The 20,581-nt window shown below is 36.3% G+C and overlaps 1 protein-coding gene and 1 long non-coding RNA gene across 2 annotated transcripts in view; both read left to right on the top strand.

Moving 5' to 3' along the window:
- Positions 1–1,462, top strand: part of FSCB (fibrous sheath CABYR binding protein) — a 2,131-nt gene extending 669 nt beyond the window's left edge. The window contains 2 exon segments of the mRNA XM_024133827.1: positions 306–417; positions 420–1,462. Coding sequence (XP_023989595.1) covers positions 306–417; positions 420–1,462 — 1,155 coding nt within the window.
- Positions 1–20,581, top strand: part of LOC129392543 (uncharacterized) — a 362,878-nt gene that overhangs the window by 229,195 nt on the left and 113,102 nt on the right. The gene's annotated exons all lie outside the window — the stretch shown is intronic.

Here is a 20,581-nt window from a genome sequence, read left to right as displayed (position 1 = left end):
AGAGCAGCTAAGCCCGTGGGCCACAACTACTGAGCCTGCGCTCTGGAGCCTGTGAGCCACAACTACTGAGCCCATGTGCCACAACTACTGAGGCCCGCGTGCCTAGAGCCCATGCTCAGCAACGCGAGAAGCCACTGCAATGAGAGGCCTGCACACCACAATGAAGAGTAGCCCCCACTCGCTGCAACTAGAGAAATCCCGCTCACAGCAACAAAAAAAAAACACCCAACTCAGCCAAAAATAAATAAATAAATACATAGATTAAAAAAAAAAAAATCAAGCTTCACAGCACATAAAAAAAAAAGAAAAAAAAAGAAAAAGTAGACAAGGAAGAGCAGACAAACTTTAGTGAATTAGAAATAGTGGTTATTGGCTGACCAAGTAATCTGTTTTCAAAGTCAAAGGAAGGTGCACAGAAACGCAATCCTCAGGGAAGATTTTTGTTTCTGAACATCCTGAATTTCAACCCACAACAAGTAACAACGAAGAAATTAGGCAGCAAAGTATTAACAGAGCTTTATCTATTCCACCAACCAACAAAGATGCTCCAGTACTTTTAGAAGATGGGAAAGATGTTCCAGCTGAAGTACAGCCTCCTGCTGCAGAAGAGAGCTCTGCTGAAGTACAACTTCCACTAGCTGAGGAGATTACTGCAGAAGAGGTTTCTGCTGAAGTTCAGCCTCCAGCAGCTGAAGAAGCTCCTGTTGAAGTACAGCCTTCCCCAGCAGAAGAGGCTCCTGGAGATGAGGCTCCTGCTAAAGTAGAGCCCACCTCAGCTGAAGAGACTCTTTTAAAAGAGCCTCCTGCTGAAGTTCAGCCTCCAGCAGCTGAAGATGCTCCTACACAAGAGGTCCCAGAACTTCAAATTTCACCAGCTGTGGAGTCCCCTGCCGAAGAGGCCCCAGCTGAAGTTCAGTCTCCTCCAGCTGAGGTGGCCCTTGCTGAGCTTCAGTCTCTACCAGCTGAGGACACCCCTTCAGAAGAGGCCTCCACCAAAATTCAGCCTCCACCAGCTGAGAAGACCCTTGCAGAAGAGGCTGCAGCTGAACTTCAACTTCTGCCAGCAGAGGAGGCTTCTGCAGAGGAGGCCCCTGCTGAATTTCAGCTTCCATCAACTGAAGAAACTACTTCAGAAATGTTCTCTGTTGACAAACAGTCTTCACTAGCTGAAGAGTCCTTTATTACACAAACCTCTGTAAAAGAAACCTCTGCTGAAGTTCTGCATCCACCATCTGAGCAAACAACTGCAGATGAAGCTCTGGTAGAGAATGTGTCTATGGTTTATCAGTCTCCCCAGGCAGCGGAAGTCCTGGTGGTAAAATTAGGATCAGGGGTTTTGGAAGATAAGCCAAAATCTGAAGAGCCTTTAGAATGGGATACAGTTCCTGAAGATTCATCTGATACCAAGAATGAAGAGATTTCTATTAAAATAAAGGGTGTCATCCATATAGAACTGGAATAGAGGCCTCCTCCTCAGCTGTAGTCAGGTCTTAACTAAGCTAGCAATCAAGACAGGTGGCTCTGGGAAGTACATACTTTAGAAAAGGGTAGTTGCTTGCAGGTAGCTTTGTGAAGAGGGAAGTGAAAGGAAATCCTAAGATGTGGACTGCAGTTTGGAAAATGAGCAATAACAACTAGTGATTTAAAATTACTGTGCTATTTTTATTCAAATCTAAAGTGTATAAAATATTTTGAAATGAAGGAAGTTTATAATTGAAATAATTAAAATATACTTTCTACACTAAACCCTGTTGACAAGGGTAAAATATTCTCTACAGCCATTTTGGTTTTTTCTCTACATGTAGCTTGTAGTGGAAAAGACATTCTTTTCTGCAGTTCTCTCATCTACTTTAAATTCCTTGAGTTTCAGTCACACATCTAAAGTCATGGAGTGTTTTCTTTCTCCTTATTATATTTCATCATATCTCTTATTCTCTTTTCATTTGATTCCTTCTGAGGAAAGCATTTTTTTCCTGTTTTCACTCCAATCTTCTTGAACATTTTACATTTCACTGTCTGGATAGGGACACATTTCCTTTGTAAAAATCTTCATTTCAATGAAGATAACTATGGATGAAGTATTTTAAAAGGTGTGTAATCATAAAGAAAAATATACTGAGATGGCCTTGAGGGCATATTCCTATTTAGCTTTTTTTCCTTCCAATTTTATTGAGATATAATTGACATACAGCACTGTATAAGTTTGAAGTGTACAGCATGATGATCTGACTTACATACATCATGAAATGATTACCACAATAAGTGTAGTGAACGTCCATCACCTCATAAAGATATAACATTTTAAAAAAGAGAAAGAAATTTTCGTTGTGATGAGAGCTCAGGATTTATTTTCTTAACAACTTCCATAAATAATATACAGCAATGTTAATTATATCATGTTGTACTTTATGTCCCTGGTATTTACAATATAACTGGAAGTTTGTAGTTTTGACCATCTTCGTCTAGTTCCCCCTTACCCCACATTCAGCCTCTGGTAACCAGAAATCTGATCTGTTTCTAATCAGTTTGTGTGTTTGTTTGGTTGGGCGGCTATGAAATATAACTGACTTACAAGACTATGTTAGTTCTTGGTATACAACATAGTGATTCAATATTTCTATACATTATAAAATGATCATCATGGTAAGTCTAGTTACCATCTGTCACCATACAAAGATATAACATAATTATTGACTATATACCCCACACTGTGCATTTCATACCTGTGACTCATTTATTTTATGCCTGGAAGTTTGTACCTGTTAATCTCCCTCACCTATTTCTCTCATTCCCCCAATACCCTCCCCTCTGGCAACCACCTGTTTGTTCTCTGCATCTGTAACTCTGTTTTTGTTTTGTTTGTTCATTTTTTTAAAAAGTCTTTTATTTTTAATTGAGATATAATTGGTGCACAATATGATATAAGTTTCAGATGTACAATATACTGATTCACAGTTTTTAAAGGTTATAGTCAATTTATAGTTATTATAAAATATTGGCTATATTCCCTGCATTGTACAACATATCCCTGTAGCTCATTTTATCCATAGTAGTTTGTATGTCTTAATCCCCCACCCTTATCTTGCCCCTCTGCACTTCCTTCTCCCCACTGGTAACCAATAGTGTGTTTTCAACATTTGTGAGTCTTCCTTTTTTGTTATATTCACTAGTCTGTTTTATTTTTCAGATTCCACCTATAAGTGATCATACAATTTTGTCTTTCTCTGTCTGACTTATTTCACTTAGCACAATACCCTCCAAGTCCATCCATGTTGCTGCAAATGGCAAAAATTTTATATGTATATAACACATCTTTATCCATTCGTCTGTTGATGGACATTGAGGTTGCTTCCAAATCTTGACAATTATAAATACTGCTACTATGAAAATTGGAGTGCATGTATCTTTTTGAATTAGTGTTTTTGTTTTTTCAGACATATACCCAGGAATGGAATGGCTGGGTCATATGGTAGCTCTATTTGTAGTTTTTAAGAAACCTTCAAAATGTTTTCCACAGTGGCCACACCAATTTACATTCCCACCAACAATGTATGATTGTTCTGGTTTCTCCATATCCTCGCCAACATTTGTTATTTGTGTTCTTTTTGATGATAGACATTCTGACGGGTGTGAGGTGATATCTTATTGCGGTTTTGATTTGCATTTCCCTTGATTAGCAATGTTCAGTATCTTTTCATGTGCCTGTTGGCCATCCACACATCCTCTTTAAAAAAATGTCTATTCAGTTCTTCTGCCCATTTTTCAATCAGGCTGTTTGTTTTTTTGATGTTGAGTTGTATGAGCTGTTTATATATGTTGGATATTAACCCCTTATTGGTCATATCACTTGAAAATATTTTCTCCCAATCAGTAAGTTGTCTTTTCATTTAATCAATGGTTTCCTTTGCTATGCAAAAGTTTTTAAGTTTAATTAGGTCCCATTTGTTTAGTTTTGCTTTTATTCCCTTTGCTTTAGGAGACAGATCCAAAAAATATATTGCTATAACTTATGTCAAAGAGTGTTCTGCCTTTGTTTTCTTCTAGGAGTTTTATGGTTTCCGGTTTTACATTTAGGTCTTTAATCCATTTCGAGTTTATTTTTTTATGTGGTGATAGAGAATGTTCTAATTTCATTCTTTTACATGCATCTGTTCAGTTTTCCCAGAAACCACTTATTGAAGAGACTGTCTTTTCTCCATTGTATATTCTTGCCTCCTTTGTAGTAGATTAATTGACCATAAGTGTGTGGGTTTATTTCTGGGTTCTATATTCTGTTCCACTGATCTGTTTTTGTGTCAGTACCATACTGTTTTGATGACTGTAGCTTTGTAGTATAGTCTGAAATCAGGAAGCATGTTTCCTCCAGCTATGTTCTTTTTTCTCAAGATTGTTTTAGCTATTTGAAGTCTTTTGTGTATCCATATAAATTTTAGAATTATTTGTTCTAGTTCAGTGAAAAATGCCCTTGGAGATTGCATTGAAACTTTAAATTGCCTTGGGTAGTATGGTAATTTTAACAATATTAATTCTTTCAATTCATGAGCATAGTATGTCTTTCCATCTGTTTGTGTTATCTTTCATTTATTTTTATCAGTGTCTTATAGTTTACCAAGTCCAGGTTTTTACCTCCTTAGGAAGGTTTATTCCTAAGTATTTTATTCTTTTTGATGCAATTGTGAATGAAATTGCTTCCTTAATTTCTTTCTTATAGTTCATTTTTAGTATGTAGAAATGCAGCAGATTTATATATATATAAATTTTGTATCCTGCCACTTTAACAGGTTCATTGATGAGCTCTAGTAATTTTCTTGTGGCATCTTTAGGATTTTCTATGTATAGTACATGTCATCTGCAAACAGTGACAGTATTACTTCTTCCTTTCCAACTTGAATTACTTCTATTTCTTTTTCTTGTCTGAATGTTATGGACAGGACTTCCAATACTATGTTGAATAAAATTGGGGAAAATGAGCACCCTTGTTTCATTCCTGATCTTAGAGGAAATGCGTTCAGCTTTTCACCATTGAGTATGATGTTACCTGTGGGCTTGTCATATATGGCCTTTAGTATATTGAGGTATGTTCCCTCTATACCTTCTTTGTTGAGAGTTTTTAACATAAATGGATGGTGAATTTTGTTTGAAGCTTTTTCTGCATCTATTGAGGTAATGATATGATATTTTTCCTTCAACTTGTTAATATGATGTATTACATGGACTGTTTTGTGAATATTGAACCATCCTTGCAACCTCAGGATAAATCTCCTATTTATTTTAAATTTTATTTCAACTTAGAATGTGATGAGTCCTTTGGAAGCCTGGCTTATGTTTTTTGTACCCTAAACTTTGATGAAGAGAAACTTGAAGTTAAATTACTATAGTATAAGCTATAAACATTTTTAAAGAGTAATTATGGATTATTTTAAGATGTCTGTTATTAAAGGATGTGTTGGTTTCTATGGTTATGGCAACTTTTTGGAAAATGTTTTGTGTAGCTACAATTTAGTTGCAATGTGCTGAAGTATTGAGATGATTCTCTTAAAAATGTTTAATTTGGTTACTGTATTTATGTGTTCAGTGAAAACTCTAGATTGATAATTCCAAAACTTGTTGCATTTTCATGTCCTTTAATTGTGGAATTTTTCATATTCTTTATTACATCTATAACCAAGAGCATGTGATTTTTTTTTTTTTTTTTTTTTTTTTTTTTTTTGCGGTATGTGGGCCTCTCACTGTCGTGGCCTCTCCTGTTGTGGAGCACAGGCTCCGGACACGCAGGCTCAGTGACCATGGCTCACGGGCCTAGCCGCTCCATGGCATGTGGGATCTTCCCGGACCGGGGCATGAACCCGCGTCCCCTGCATCAGCAGGCGGACTCTCAACCACTGTGCCACCAGGGAAGCCCGGCATGTGATATTTTTAAGTGAGTTTCTCATAGTTTTATAAAAATTCATGTAAGCACACTTTTTTTTCATACTTGCCAGATTTGAGATTGAGAAACATTATTCTAGACTGCTTGAAAATAAGGTTTGATTTTTGGTATTTCCAAGACCTTTTTATTTTATTTTTTTATTTTTTTGCAGTAACACTATTTTTTTCCAAAAGAATTTTCATCTCCCACAGATTTACTTAGAATACCTAACTGATCTCACATTAGGAAATTACCATCTTAGCTGAAATTACTGATGCTGTTTCTACTGTCAAGTGCTAAAAAAAAAAGGCTTTCCCATCATTTCCATATTTTGTCTACTATTCTTTACTCATATCTTTCTTGTTAAAGTAGTAAAAAGACTGCAATACAGCCTAATTTTCTTTGTAGAATATTTCTGATTATCTGAACATTTCAGCGACTGAGAGTACCTGATTTGCCTATCACAACCTCAGATTCACTCTACCGTGGGAAGTGTATATTCAGGAAGAATTGAAATTTGTTGTTGAGGATCTTGACTGAGACGCAAAGTTTCCTTGGTCCAGCTGGACACTGCCACTGTATTAGAGATTATGTCTGTCCTGTTAACTAAATGTTTTTTCAGTTTCCAGCATAATGTCTGGTATATTTGCTGAATCCATGAAATGTTTACCAGCCAGGTGGTCTCTTGCATTTTCAGTCTCTGTACTTGTAATATGAGGACATGGAGACAGAATCAGTTATGACCCTCTCTTAATATACTTTTTTTTCCTTTTTAAAAAATTTTTATTTCATATTGGAGTAGAGTTGATTTACAATGTTGTGCTAGTTTCAGGTGTACAGCAAAGAGATTCAGTTATACATATACATATATTTATTCTTTTTTCAGGTTCTTTTCCCATATCCATTACTACAGAGTATTGAGTAGAATTCCCTGTGCTATACAGTAGGTACTTGTTGATTATTTTATATATTGTAGCGTGTATATGTTAATCTCTAACTTCTACTTTATCCCTCCCCCTTTCCCCTTTGGTAACCATAAGTTTGTTTTCTAAGTCTGTGAGTCTGTTTCTGTTTTTTAAGTAAGTTCATTTGTATCTGTTTTTTTAGATTCCATGTATAAGTGATATCATATGATATTTGTCTTTCTCTGTCTGACTTACTTCATTTAGTATGATAATCTCTAGTCCATCCATGTTGCTGCAAATGGCATTATTTCATTCTTTTTTATGGCAGAGTAATATTCTATTGTATATATATGTACCATGTCTGCTTTATCCATTGACCAGGTGTCTCTGGCCTCAGGAAGACTTTAGGCTGCCTGTTTGCTGATGGGTGGGGCTGTGTTCCTGCCCTCTTGGTTGTTTGGCCTGAGGAGTCCTAGCACTGGAGCCTACAGTATATTGGGTGGGGGCCAGGTCTTGGTGTCAAAATGACGGCCTCCGGGAGAGCTCATGCCAATGAGTACTCCCCAGTATGTCCGCCACCAGTGTCTTTGTCCTCACAGTGAGCCACAGCTGGCCCATACCTCACCAGGAGACCATCCAAGACCAGCAGGTAGGTCTGGCCCAGGGTCCTATGTAGTCACTGCTTTTTGCCTGGGTCCCACTGTACATGAAATCTTGTGTGCACCCTCCAGGGGTAGAGTTTCTCTTTCCCCCAGTCCTGTGAAGTTCCTGCAGTCAAGCCCCACTGGCCTTCAAAGCCAAATACTCTGGGGGCTCATCCTCCTGATTCCAGACCCCATAGACTGGGGAGCCTGATGTGGGGCTCAGAACTCTCCTTCCTGTGGAAGAAACTCTGTGATATAATTATCTTCCTGTTTGTGGGTTGCTCATCTGGCGGGTATAGGATTTGATTGCATCGTGGATGCGTCCCTCCTACTGTCTCATGTGGCTTCTTTGTCTTTGGATGTAGAATATATTTTTTGGTAGGTTCCAGTCCTTTTTGTCGACAGTTGTCCAGCAGTTAGTTGTGATTTTGGTGTTTTTGTGAGAGGAGGCAAGCTCAAGTCCTTCTACTCCACCATCTTGTTTCCAACCTCTAAGATCTTTTTATTTTATGTTTTCTGAAATACTTAAAATTCAGTAACACTTCTTTTTCTAAATTAGAAGAGTTTAAAAATGTTTATTTTAGTTTTTTTATTGTGACTTCTTTTCTTAAAACAATTTTTTATTTGCTTTGTTCCTCCAGATTTATTGAGATATAATTGACATATAGCATTGTGTAAGTTTAATGTGTACAATGTGCTAATTTGATACATGTAATTTTGTGAAATAATTGCAACAATAAGGTTAGTTAATACATCTATCTCACATAATTATAATTTTTTGGGGGGTGGTGAGACAATTTAAGATCTACTCTCTTAGCAATTTCAAGTATATTATGCAGTATTGTTAACTATACTCAACATTTTATCCATTAGATCTCCAGAACTTGTTCATCTTATAACTGAAAGTTTTACTCTTTAACCAACATCTCCCATTTCCTCTACCCCCCCTAACCCCTAGAAATCGCCATTCCACTCTCTGTTATTATGAATTTGTAGATTCTACATATCAGTGATATCATAAAATATCTTTCTTTTGTGTCTGACTTATTCCACTTAGCATAATGACCTCAGGTACGCCCATGTTGTTGCAAATGGTAGAATTTCCTTCTTTTTGAAGGCTGAATAATATTTCATTGTATGTATGTGTGTGTGTGTGTGTATATATATATATATATACATACATATATATATACATATATATATACATATATACATATGTATATATATATATATCTCACATCTTCTTTATCCACTCATTCATTAATGGACATTTAGGTTGTTTCTGGCTACTGTGAATAATGCTGCAATGAACATGGGAATATAGATATTTCCTCAAGATAATAATTTTGTTTCCTTTGGATATGTACCCAGAAGCAGGATTGCTGGATCATATGGTAGTTCTATTTTTAATTTGTTGAGGAACTTCCATACATTTTCATTATGACTGTACCAGTCTATGCTCCCAACAGTGTAAAAGGGTTTTCTTTTCACATCCTTTCCAGCATTTATTACTTGCCTTTTTGATAATAAACATTCTAACATGTATGAGGTGATATCTCATTGTGGTTTTAATGTGCATTCCCTGATGATTAGTGATGTTGAGCACGTTTTCGTGTACCTGTTGGCTATTTGTATGTCTTCTGTAAAGAAAGCTGTTTAGGTCCTTTGTCCATTTTAATTGGGTTATTAGGCTTTTTGCTATTGAATAGCAAAAAGTTATTTATAGCAATAAAGTTATTATTGAGTTATTTGAGTTCCTTTTATATTTTGGATACTAATTTGTCATAAGATATGTGCTTTGCAAATATTTTCTCCCATTCCACTGGTTGCCTTTTCATTTTGTTGATGGTTTCTTTTGCTGTGCAGAAGCTTTTAATTTGATGTAGTCCCACTCGTTTATTTTTGTTTTTGCTGTCAAATCCAAAAAAATCATTGCTAAGACCATTGCCAAGGAGCTTAACCTCTTTTCATCTGGGAGATTTATGGTTTCTGGTCTTATGTTCAAGTCTTTATTTTGAGTTAATTTTTGCATATGGTGTAAGATAAGGGTCTAGTTTCATCATTTTGTGTGTGAGTTTACAATTTTCCCAACACTTTATTGAAAAGACTATCATTTCCTCATTATGTATTCTTGGTACCTTTATTGAAAGTTAATTAACCATATATGCATTGCTTTATTTCTGGGCTCTTTATTCCATTGATCTGTGTGTTTGTTTTAATGCCAATAACATACTGTTTTGATTATTATAGCTTTGTAGTATAGTTTGAAATTAGGAAGTGTGATGCTTCCATGTTTGTTCTCCTTTCTGAAGGTTGTTTTGGCTATTCACGGTCTTCTGTGGTTCCATATGAATTTTAGGATTGTTTTTTCTATTTCTGTGAAAAATGCCATTGCAATTTTGATAGGGATTGTATTAAATCTATAGATGGTTTTGGGTAGTAAGAATTTTTAAACAATATTAATTTTCCCCTTTCATGAACATGGAATATCTTTTAATTTATTTATGCCTTCTTTAATTTCTTTCATCAATGTCTTATAGTTTTCAGTTTACAGGTCTTTCATCTCCATGATTAATTTATTCCTGAATATTTTACTTTTTTTGATGATATTGCAGATGGGATTGTTCTTAATTTTTCTTTCCAGTAGTTTGTTGTTAGTGTGTAGAAATTCAACTGATTTTTGTATGTTCATTTTGTACCCTGCAACTCTACTGGGTTTATTTATTTATTCTAACAGTTTTTTTTGGTGGAGTCTGCAGGGTTTTCTATGTAAAATATCGTGTCGTTTACAGAGACAATTTTACTTCTTTCATTTCAATTGGATGCCTTTTATTTATTTCTCTTGTCTGACTACACTGGCTAGGACTTCAAGAATGTTGAATAAAAGTGGTGAGAGTGGGTATCCTTGTCTTTTTCGTGATGTTATATGAAAAGTTTCAGTTTTTTATTTTTAAATATGATGTTAGCTTTGGACTTGCCATATATGGCCTTTATTATGATGATGTATGTTTCTTCTCTACCCAATATTCTGAGAGTTTTTACCATGAAAGGATGTTGATTTTGTCAAATGCTTTTTCTGCATCTTTTGAGATGATCATATGATTAAAAATTGCTTATTTTGTTTTTGCTATAGGTCTCTGGAACTCATGAACACAAAGCTTGTTGGCTTTCAGAGCTAGTCCACCCTCTGGTGGCAGCCTTAAAAATTGGAGCACTTGATGTATGCTCCAAACACTTCACTCCTCAGGAAGAGGCTGGGAGTTGGAGATTCTCTCCTAATTGTATGGCATCATAAATGGGGATAGGATTTATGGCAAGAGTGTATCTCAGACTTTACTATCTGTTTTGAGTATTTTCTCATTAACTTGTTGTGTAGGCATCACTCAGCTAGTTTCTAAATTTCTCTCAGAGCAAGTTGCTCTATGTGTAGGTGTATAATTCTTGAATCTATGGGAAGAGAAAAATTCAGGAACTTCCTATGTCACCATCTTGAGCCAGACCCTAATTTGGACGTTTGCTGAGGAAAATCCCTGTGGGAAAGTTTTAATTAAAAATTCTGTTTCTTTAACAGTTGTAGGGTTATTTGTGTTATCCATTATAACATTTCTTTTTATATTTTTTTATGTTCATAGAATCTGTAATGATATTCTTTCTCTAAGTATGGTATACTTATTGGTACCTATACCAATAAATACTGATAACTGGTGTCTTCTCTCTCTCTCTTTTTTTCCCAAGTCAATCTGGGTTGAGGTTTATCAGTTTTCTTGATCTTCTCAAAGAATCATCTTTTGGCTTCATTGATTTCATATATACATATATTCTAGGATTGGTATAAGTTCTTCCTTGTATGTTTTGTAGAATTCCCCAGTGAAGCTATCTGGTCTTGGACTTTTCTTTATAGGGAGTTTCTATCCTTCCCTCCCTCCCTCCCTCCCTCCCTCCCTCCCTTCCTTCCTTCCTATTTTATTGCAGATTTGATTTCACTTCTAGTGATCTGTTTGGTCAAATTATCTATTTCTTCTTGTTTCAGTTTTGGTTGGCTGTTTGTTACTAGAAACTTGTCCATTTTTACTAAGTTGTCCAATTTGTTGGCATATAATTATTCATAGTATTCTCTTACAGTTTTTTTTGTGTGTGTGTGTATTTCTATGGTATCAGTTGTTGCATCTCCTTTTTCATTTCTTATTTTCTTATTTGACTCCTCTCACTTTTCTTCTTGGTGAGCCTGGCCAGAGGTTTGTTGATTTTTTTTTTACCCTTTCAAAGAACCATCTCTTGGTTTTATTGATTTTTTCATTTTTAAAATCTCTATGTTATTTATTTCTTCTTTGATCTTTATTATTTCCTTCCTTCTGCTGACTTTAGGTTTTGTTTGTTCTTTTTCTAATTCTTCTAGGTGGTAGGTTAGGTTGTTTATTTGAAATTTTTCTTGTTTTTTGAGGAAAGCCTATATTGCTATTAACTTCCCTCTAAGAACTGCTTTTGCTGCATCCTATAGATTTTGTATGGTGTGTTTTCATTGTCATTTGTCTCAAGGTATTTTTAATTTTCCACTTTGATTTCATCATTGAGCCATTGGTTTTTTAGTAGCATGTTGTTTAGTCACCATGTAATTTTTTTTGTTTGTTTGTTTTGTTTTTCTCATTTCTCTTTCTGTGGTTGATTTCTAGTTTCATACCATTGTGGTCAGAAAAGATGCTTAAAATAATTTCTATCCTCTTAAATATGTTGAGGCTTGTTTTGTGTCCTAGTATGTGGTCAGTCCTAGAGAATGTTCCATGTGCACTTGAAAAGAATGTGTATTCTGGGTTTTTTTGGATGTAATGTCCTGAAAATATCAATTAAGTATAACTGTTCTATTGCATCATTTTGGATCTTTGTTGCCTTATTGATTTTCTGTCTGGAAGACCTCTCCATTGATATGAGTGGGGTGTTAAAGTGTCCTACTATTATTGTATTCCCATGAATTTCTCCCTTTATGTCTGTTAGTGTTTGTTTTATGTATTTAGGTGCTCCTATATTGGGTGCAAATATATTGAGTATAATATCCTCTTCTTGTATTGATCCTTTTATCATTTTAATAGAGTCCTTCTTTATCTTTCTTTATGGCTTTTCTTTTAAAGTCTGGTTTGTCTGATATGAGTATTGCTACCCCCACTTTCTTGTCATTTCCATTTGCATGAAATATGTTTTCTTATCCCCTCACTTTCAATCTATGTGTGTTCTTTGCCCTAAAGTGGGTCTTTATAGGCAGCATATTGTAGGCTCTTGTTTTTTTCCAATCTGACACTCTATGTCTTTTGATTGGAGCATTTAATTTATTGAAATTTCAGGTAATTACTGATAGATACAAATTTATTGCCATTTCAAACCTCATTTTCCAGTTGATTTTGTATTTCTTCTTTGTCTTTTTCTTTTTCCTTTTGTGGTTTGATAGTTTTCTTCTGTATTATGCTTATGTTCCCTTCTTTTTGGTTTTTGTTAATCTATTGTATGTTTTCTATTTTTGATTACCCTGTTTTTCAATTATGTTAACCCATTACTGTATCTACTTGCTTTAGACTGGTAGTCATATAGGCTCAAACACATTCTAGAAAAAAAATCTACATCTTTTTACTCTCCTTCTCCACATTTTATGATTTTGATGTCCTCTTTTACATCTTCATTTTTATTCTTTTGCTGTTCATTGTAGTTATCATCACTTTCACAATTTTTTTAAAAAATTTTTATTTTTTAATCTGTGTACTGGCTTAAATGATTTACTTTCCAATTGTGATTTTCTCTTTCCTATAGATTCTTGCTTCTCCTCTATTTAGAGAAGACCTTTCAATATTACTTTTAGGCTAGGTCTAGTATTGTTGTATTCTTTTAGTTTTTGCTTGTCTGAGAAATTCTTTATCTATCCTTCTGTTCTAAATGATAATCTTGCTGGGTAGAGTATCCTAGCTTGCAGGTTTTTCTCTTTCTGGACTTTGAATATATCTTGCTACTCCCTTCTGGCCTGCAAATTTTCTGTAAAGAAATCAGCTGATAGTCTTATGGAACCCTTACAGAACCCTTACAGGGGTTCCCTTTTAACTAGCTCTTTTTCTCTTTCTGCCTTTAGAACTGTGTCTTTAAGTTTTGCCATTTTAACTATAGTATGTCTTGATGTAGGTCTGTTTGAGTTCATCTTGTTTGGACTCTCTGGGCTTCCTGTTCCTGGATATCTGTTTCTTTAGGTTTGGGAATTTTTCAGCCGTAATTTTTTCAAATACATTTTTAATCCCCTTTTCTCTTTCTTCCTCTTCTGGGATCCCTACTATGCATAGATTGTCATGCTTTATATTATTCCATCGGTCTTGTATGTTGCTTTCATTTTTTAAAAATTTGTCTTTCTGTCTTCTTTTCTGAGTAATTTCCATTATTCTATCTTCCAGATCACTTATTCATGCTTCTGCATTATTCCGTTTGCTATTTATAGCCTTTAGTTCAGCTTTCCTCTCAGTAAATGAGTTTTCTAATTTTACTTCGTTCCTCTTTATAATTTCTAGTTCCTTTTTACAGTAATCTGCATTTCTATCAATAGCCTTTCTTGATTCCTTCATTGTTTTTGAACTCAGTGTCTATTAGACTGAAGAGGTCTGTTTCATCATTTGTTCTTTCAAGGAAATTCTCTTGATCTTTTAATTGGGAGTGGTTCCTCTGCTTCTTCATTTTACTTATTTTTCTCTGTTTAGGAGAAACAGTTATCTACTGTGGTCTTGGAGGGCTGTTTTTATGTGGGAGCTTCCCTGTGTAGCCTGCATGTGTCTAATATTTTTGATGCAAGGGCTCTTTTTGGTAGAGATGCCTGCTGCATTTTTCCTCAGTGTGTGCTGGCCGTTGTCCCTCTGATAGAGGGTGTGACTGGTGTGGTGACTATCACCTGCTCTGGATATTGAGAGAGGCTTCCTCTTTGCTCCATGGTTGTCTAAGTCTTATCAGGGTTGTCTCCCCAGTTGTTGGAGTAGAAGCCCCCAGATTTGTTTCTGAGCTGCAGTGTGAGGTAGGCAGGACTAGAGCTCTCTTCTGCTGGGAGAGGAGCCATTGAGTATTCCTCTGCAGGAGCTGTCCACTAGGGAGTGTGCTCTGTGGTGTTGCCTGTCACCCATTGTGTGGGCTGACAAAGTACACTGTTATTGGCACTGCCCTCAACCCCATCTCAGCCATGGAAATGCATGCAGTAGGCCCTAGTGTCCCTCAGGTGCTGTATTCAGAAAGCTACCCATGTAGATCCATAAGCACAGATCCACTGAAGTCAGGTACCAGGACCATAGTAGTCACGCACCTGGACCCACCTTGGGAGCTACAGAAGCAGCCCAGACCATGACCCTGCCTCCATGTGCACCTTTAAAGCCCACAACTGCTAATGCTGGACCTGCCTCAGCCACAGGAACATAAGTACTTGGCTCAGATGTCCCATAGGTGCTGAGTTTACAAGGGCCCCAGTGGTGGGGTCATAAATCTGTGAATTGCACAGTCATGGGGAGAGAGCTCAGATTTCAGCCCTGCTTCCTAAATTGTGTATCCCTTAGGGATCAGCTCATATTTTCAGCCCTGCCGCCGTGTGTGGGCAACCCGCAAGCACTTTCATGTTCCCAGAACTTGTAGAGGTGGAGCTGTGCCCCACTGTGAGCAAGAATGAGGCTGCTATGGTGGGCCCTGCCCTTCCCTTTGAGTGCTTGCATTAGCAATGAGACTTCAATGGTGGACCTGGGCTCCTTGCTGCACACACCCCCAGTTGAGGCTTGGACCATACTCCAGCCCCTTCAGGCTTCAGCCAACCCCAGTCCTTTCCCTGTGTCTGTCCTCTGAAGCCTGAATTTCAGCACCCAGCCACTGCATACACCAGCAGACACATGTCTCAGGCTGGGGAGTGCAGGGAGGTGGCATGGACCCTTTGTTCTTGTCTCTCTCTGTTCTGCCTCCTGCAAGCTGGATGCTGCACTCTCCTCTGAGCCTCTGAGGCTCCCTTTCTGTCTCAGCTCATGTCCCCACCAGTGAAGGGGATTCGCAGGATGAGGGAACCTTTCCTCTTTCATAGCTCTTTCCCAGGGTGCAAGGTCCCATCCCAATTCCTTTTTTCTTTTTCTTTCATCCTTCCTGGTTACGTGGCGATCTTTCTTGTAATCTTTCTTGTAATCTTTCTTGGTTTTATGATATCTTCTGCCAATGTTCAGCAGGTATTCTGTGAGAAGTATTCCACATGTAAGTGTGTTTTTGATGTATTTGTGGAAGGAGGTGAGCTCAGTGTCCTTCTATTCTGCCATCTTGATCTGGCCCCTCAGAGCAGATCCCAAGGGTTCTCTGTGAAGTCAACTACACATAACTGAACTGGCAAAACTAGACACATCTCTGTGAATGTGAAGGTGTAATTGTCTCCTTTCACAATAGCATATAAATACAATTTTTTAATTTAGTAATAAACTCTTGGTTATTAGAATGGCAGTTTAATTCGACACAAGAAACTTCTTTTGAAATACTTTTTTTTCTGTTAGGTTTTATCACAGGATTCACATGTGTAATCCCACTTATGCCTAGAAAAAGACTGAAGGAATTGTTATGTGGCTGAAATGGCTAATATTATTGTTGATTTGGCTAGACTATAGTACCCATTATTTAATCAAATACTAATCCAAGTGTTGTTGTGATGATATTTTGTAGATGTGCATAACAGCTGTAATAAATTGACTTTAAGTAAAGGATACTACCCTTGATAATGTGGGTAAGTCGTAACCAATCAGTTGAAGGGGTTTAAGAGCAAAAATAGAAGTTTCATGGTGAGGAAATTTTGCCTCAATACTGAAGCTTCCGTGCCTGCCTGGGTTTTCAGTCTCAGCCTCCCCTGCAAATTTTGGGCTCAATACTGAAACATAAATGCCTGCCAGCCTACTCTATGATTTTAAACTTGCCAGCCCCACTTTCATGGGAGCCAATTCCTTAAAATAATTCTCTTTATACATATACATCTAGTTATGATAAAAGATACCATATATATTGGGCTGGCCAAAAAGTTCATTCGGGTAACATCTTATGGAAAACCCCAAATGAATTTTTAGCCAACCCAATATCTATCTATCTATCTATCTATCTATCTATCTATTTATCTATCTCCTATTCTGTTTCTCTGGAGAGCTCTGACTGATATATTGGTTAACTTGGAGTTTGGGATTATGGGTATCATTTTTACTTTTTACTTTGCTATTAACCACATTGTTCTCAGTGAACGTGTATTAATGTTTAAGTAAAAGAAAATAAATTTTGTTTGATAGCTCTCCAACCATTTAGAAACTGCTAAGAAACTCTGAAAATTAAAATTCAAAAATAAAGGGACAACATGATTTCTGCAATGAGAAATTATAACTTTTGGCTCTGCTAGAGAGATTTTTGCATACAAAGTTGGACCAGCCCAAACTATGTATTTGGAGTTTGAAAGAAATCTTCGTATTTTTTTCCCTAGCTAAAGCTGGTTTAAAAAATGTCATCATGGGAATTGAGGATCAGAAAACTATGGGAAACTCTATGACTATGGGTTTGAACTGGCATAGAGACCAAAAAACAAACAAACACCTAAACAAAAACAACAAAAAAGAAAAGCAAATAAAAAGAAGACGTGCAGTATCCAAATAATGTCACGGAATAAATCATATTACCATATTACCAGCTCATTTCCTTTACGTTTGAGGTTTTGAACTAACAGATGAGGAAATGTGTTAGACTTAGTGTATCTTGACATCAGGATTTGATGAGATTTCTTTTGATGACTGGAAAATATGGAGAACTCTGGGATGGATATGACTTGATTGAGATGTTGCATTATTGAGCTTACATGATAAAGTCTTGAATTAATACACTTTTTTGGGGGGTGAAAGGGAAATGGATTTGAGATTTATTATGGAGACCAATAATGGCACTCACTTACTGGATGTCAGTATCAGTGCAGAAAGGGGCATTTCATATAATTTTTAGTTTGGAAATCTAGGGATCAATATATGCGTATTCAATTCACTAAAATGGGAAAATAGGTACAGAAACACATGTTGGGGAAGAGGAGTTAGAGGCGACAATTTTAGATTTGGATATTCTGATTTTTAGGCACTTGTTGGACACACAGATGGAGATATTTAGTAGGCAACAAAAAAATATCTTCTATAGCTCACGAAACACCCAAATGCCCCTTATGATGAGTAACAGCCACATTTAGGTCTAAGCAGGTGTCAAGAATTTTAGTTGTAGTAAAGAAGGGGATATTAGTTATCTTAGGGATAAAAATTATTGAATTATTGAGGAATAGTTTCAAAATGGGAGAGACTGGGTATATTTATATGGTAAGGGGAAGATTCTGGTAGATAAGAATATGTTGAAGCTATGTCTGAGGGTGTAGTAAAAGAGGACATAATAAAAAAGGAAAAGAAAACTATATCAGAGAGCACAATGATAAAGAATAGCTGAGGGAATGATAGTCAGAGCACCAGATTAACGTGAATAAATGTCTTAGAGGACTTCTTCCTCTAAGACGTGAATAAATAAGGAGTAAGTATAGATGTTGGGGAGCAAGGAGTTAAAGCAGTAAGACTGTGATTCATTTCTGCCCTGTTTACCAGGCTGATGCGTCTGAGGGAAAGAAAAGAAGGCAACTGACCTGGTCTCATCTCCTTATAAACATGGTTACTCGTCCTTTGTGTAAATAGACTAATATATATTTTTTAGGAGGAGAGTCCTTATTTATGGAATGCCCTTTATAGGCTGTCCCTGGCTTAAAATTGCTTATGGAAATGCATCTGGAATTTATGGATTTATGAGGCACAGATCATGAAAAATGTCAAATAAGTTCTACAGTTCTCTGGAGTATAAAATGGAGATGTTTCATAATTGGACCCTCCTGATTATATAAGGTGAGCAACAGACATCACTTAGAGACCTCTTGTATTCTTCTTGGTCAAACGGCTCCTGTCCAACATGGAAAGGAAGGGCCTGGGGAGCCACACAGGGTATACAAAATTTCTCCCTCTTTGTGCTTCTTGATCGCTTATGTGCTTGACAACAAAGGAAGCTCATCCAAGTTTCATTGTTCAGGTTTTTATCAGGGGCTCCATTACGTTGGCACAATTAACTGATTGATTGATCACCCATGTGTTTGATCTCAGATGCTAGGTTGCAGATGCCACATGACCCAAATCTCACACCCTAAAACCTGGTTGGTCTTTCTGGCATAGCCAGTCCCCATACTAAGACTGTTGGGTGTGGCCAGCCCCTGCCGTAAACAAAGATACCTCTATCAGGTATGTCATAGATTGTGTCCCAAAAGTTGAGGGCGAAGTCCAGACCTCTCTTTGGGCAAAGCCGAATTCTTTACTACACATATTTGAGCAGTGGAAACCTACTTATAGAGACTGAGTTTGACATGTATGTGTATAAATTATTGAGGATTCACTATGCTTCAGATGTTTTCACACATATTCTTTTTAAAATCCTTACATCAATTTATAATATAAGCAATAGTATCAGAGGGTCACAAGCACAATGATTTGACCTTATATGTTGTATTATTATTACTATTTTAATTTTTTAAAATTTAAACTTAATTTTAAAGTCTTCCTATTTAAATAGTAGTAGAATTTGCCTGTTATTATGCAACATATGACGTCAATCCAAAATCTTCCATTTACTAAGACCAATATTTCTCCTATCCCATCCATCACTCAACTAAAAAATTTAATTTTCAAATTAAAAAAATTTAAATTTAACTTAAAATTCTAAATTAGCATGAATAACCTGATGCAAATCACACAGCTAGTACTTAATAAGCCAGGTTTCAAACCTAACTCTTTAGGTCCCATGATTTCCCGTTATTCCAAAGCTGTATGATGTCATGGAAGATAGTAATCATAAGACCCTGGAATTGGCTTAAAGACGAAAATAGCCTTTGGAAAATATTTCCAGTGAATTTGGGAGACTCAAAAAATGCTTGGAAACGCTTCTGGCAGCCTGTCATGATAAAGAAAATTGAGAAGCATGTTGTTTTTGTGTCTAAAATGGAAGTCCATGTGGCAAACCAGAAAATTTGTTTTGGCTAATGGTTCACGACCTTCTTGTTCATTGAATAGACTGTTTTACCACCTGAGTTTGAAAAAAATGTGGGTCATGATGGTCCCTTTATTAAAAGAGCACAGTCTTACTGACTTCTTAACTGCCAAGAATAAATTTTTGTACTTCCACTGACATGCACAATAACATTAGGAAGATTATTCTACTTTATATCGGTATTACAGAACATTTCTTCTAAGTCTAAAAGCTACTAGAACTTAGAGAACCATTTGTGACTTTTGAAAAACCCTTGGTCCTGCTATTTAAATAATGATAAAATTTGCTTATTACTTGTCAGACCAAAATCTATTTCATTTTACAAGCGCATTGTCCTTGTCTCCTATCCTCTACATAAACTATGATTATTATCTCCTTGTATAGTTTTGTAGTTAAAATTATTAAAATTATTATGGCCTGTCCGTCCTAGTAGCTGTTGAGTGACTTGAATAGTTTTAAGACATGCACAAAAGAGGTTTATTAATGGGCAGATAATTCCTCTAGATTAAGCTGAAAAAAATCAACCATATCACAGTAGTCACCAAATATCTTAGATCATAAACAGTACTGTTAGAATCCTTCCTGGTGGCATGCAAACTGCGCCTCTTTGAAACATCTAATTCTGTAAGTACCATTTATCATAGCCTTTTTAAGAAATAGTTTTCTCAGATAAGCAGGGCTCACTGAACACTGCCACAGGCAAAAGGAGTACATTTGGCATTAATATTAAGGTAGTAATAATAACACCTTATGTTGCATAATTCTTTGCATTTTTCAGAATGTTTTCAAATATATCTAGTCAACAAGAAAGAACAGTAAAAAGTTATCACTCAGACTTTTAAGCTGGCTGTCTTTGATGCCTTGTTCAGTGTACTGCGGTTGTTTCAATGTAGGGACATTTCAGAGAAAAATGTGTTTGGCCTCCTGAAGAGATATATATTGTAGTTACCGGAAAACTTGTGCTTTGTATCCCAAATCACAAAATTTTCCTGAGGTCTATTTGTCTCTCACCAGTAAGG

The sequence above is a fragment of the Physeter macrocephalus genome, chromosome 11 (genome assembly GCF_002837175.3).
Source record: "Physeter macrocephalus isolate SW-GA chromosome 11, ASM283717v5, whole genome shotgun sequence".
Classification (NCBI taxonomy): domain Eukaryota; kingdom Metazoa; phylum Chordata; class Mammalia; order Artiodactyla; family Physeteridae; genus Physeter; species Physeter macrocephalus.
This window is presented reverse-complemented; position numbering and strand designations above follow the sequence as displayed.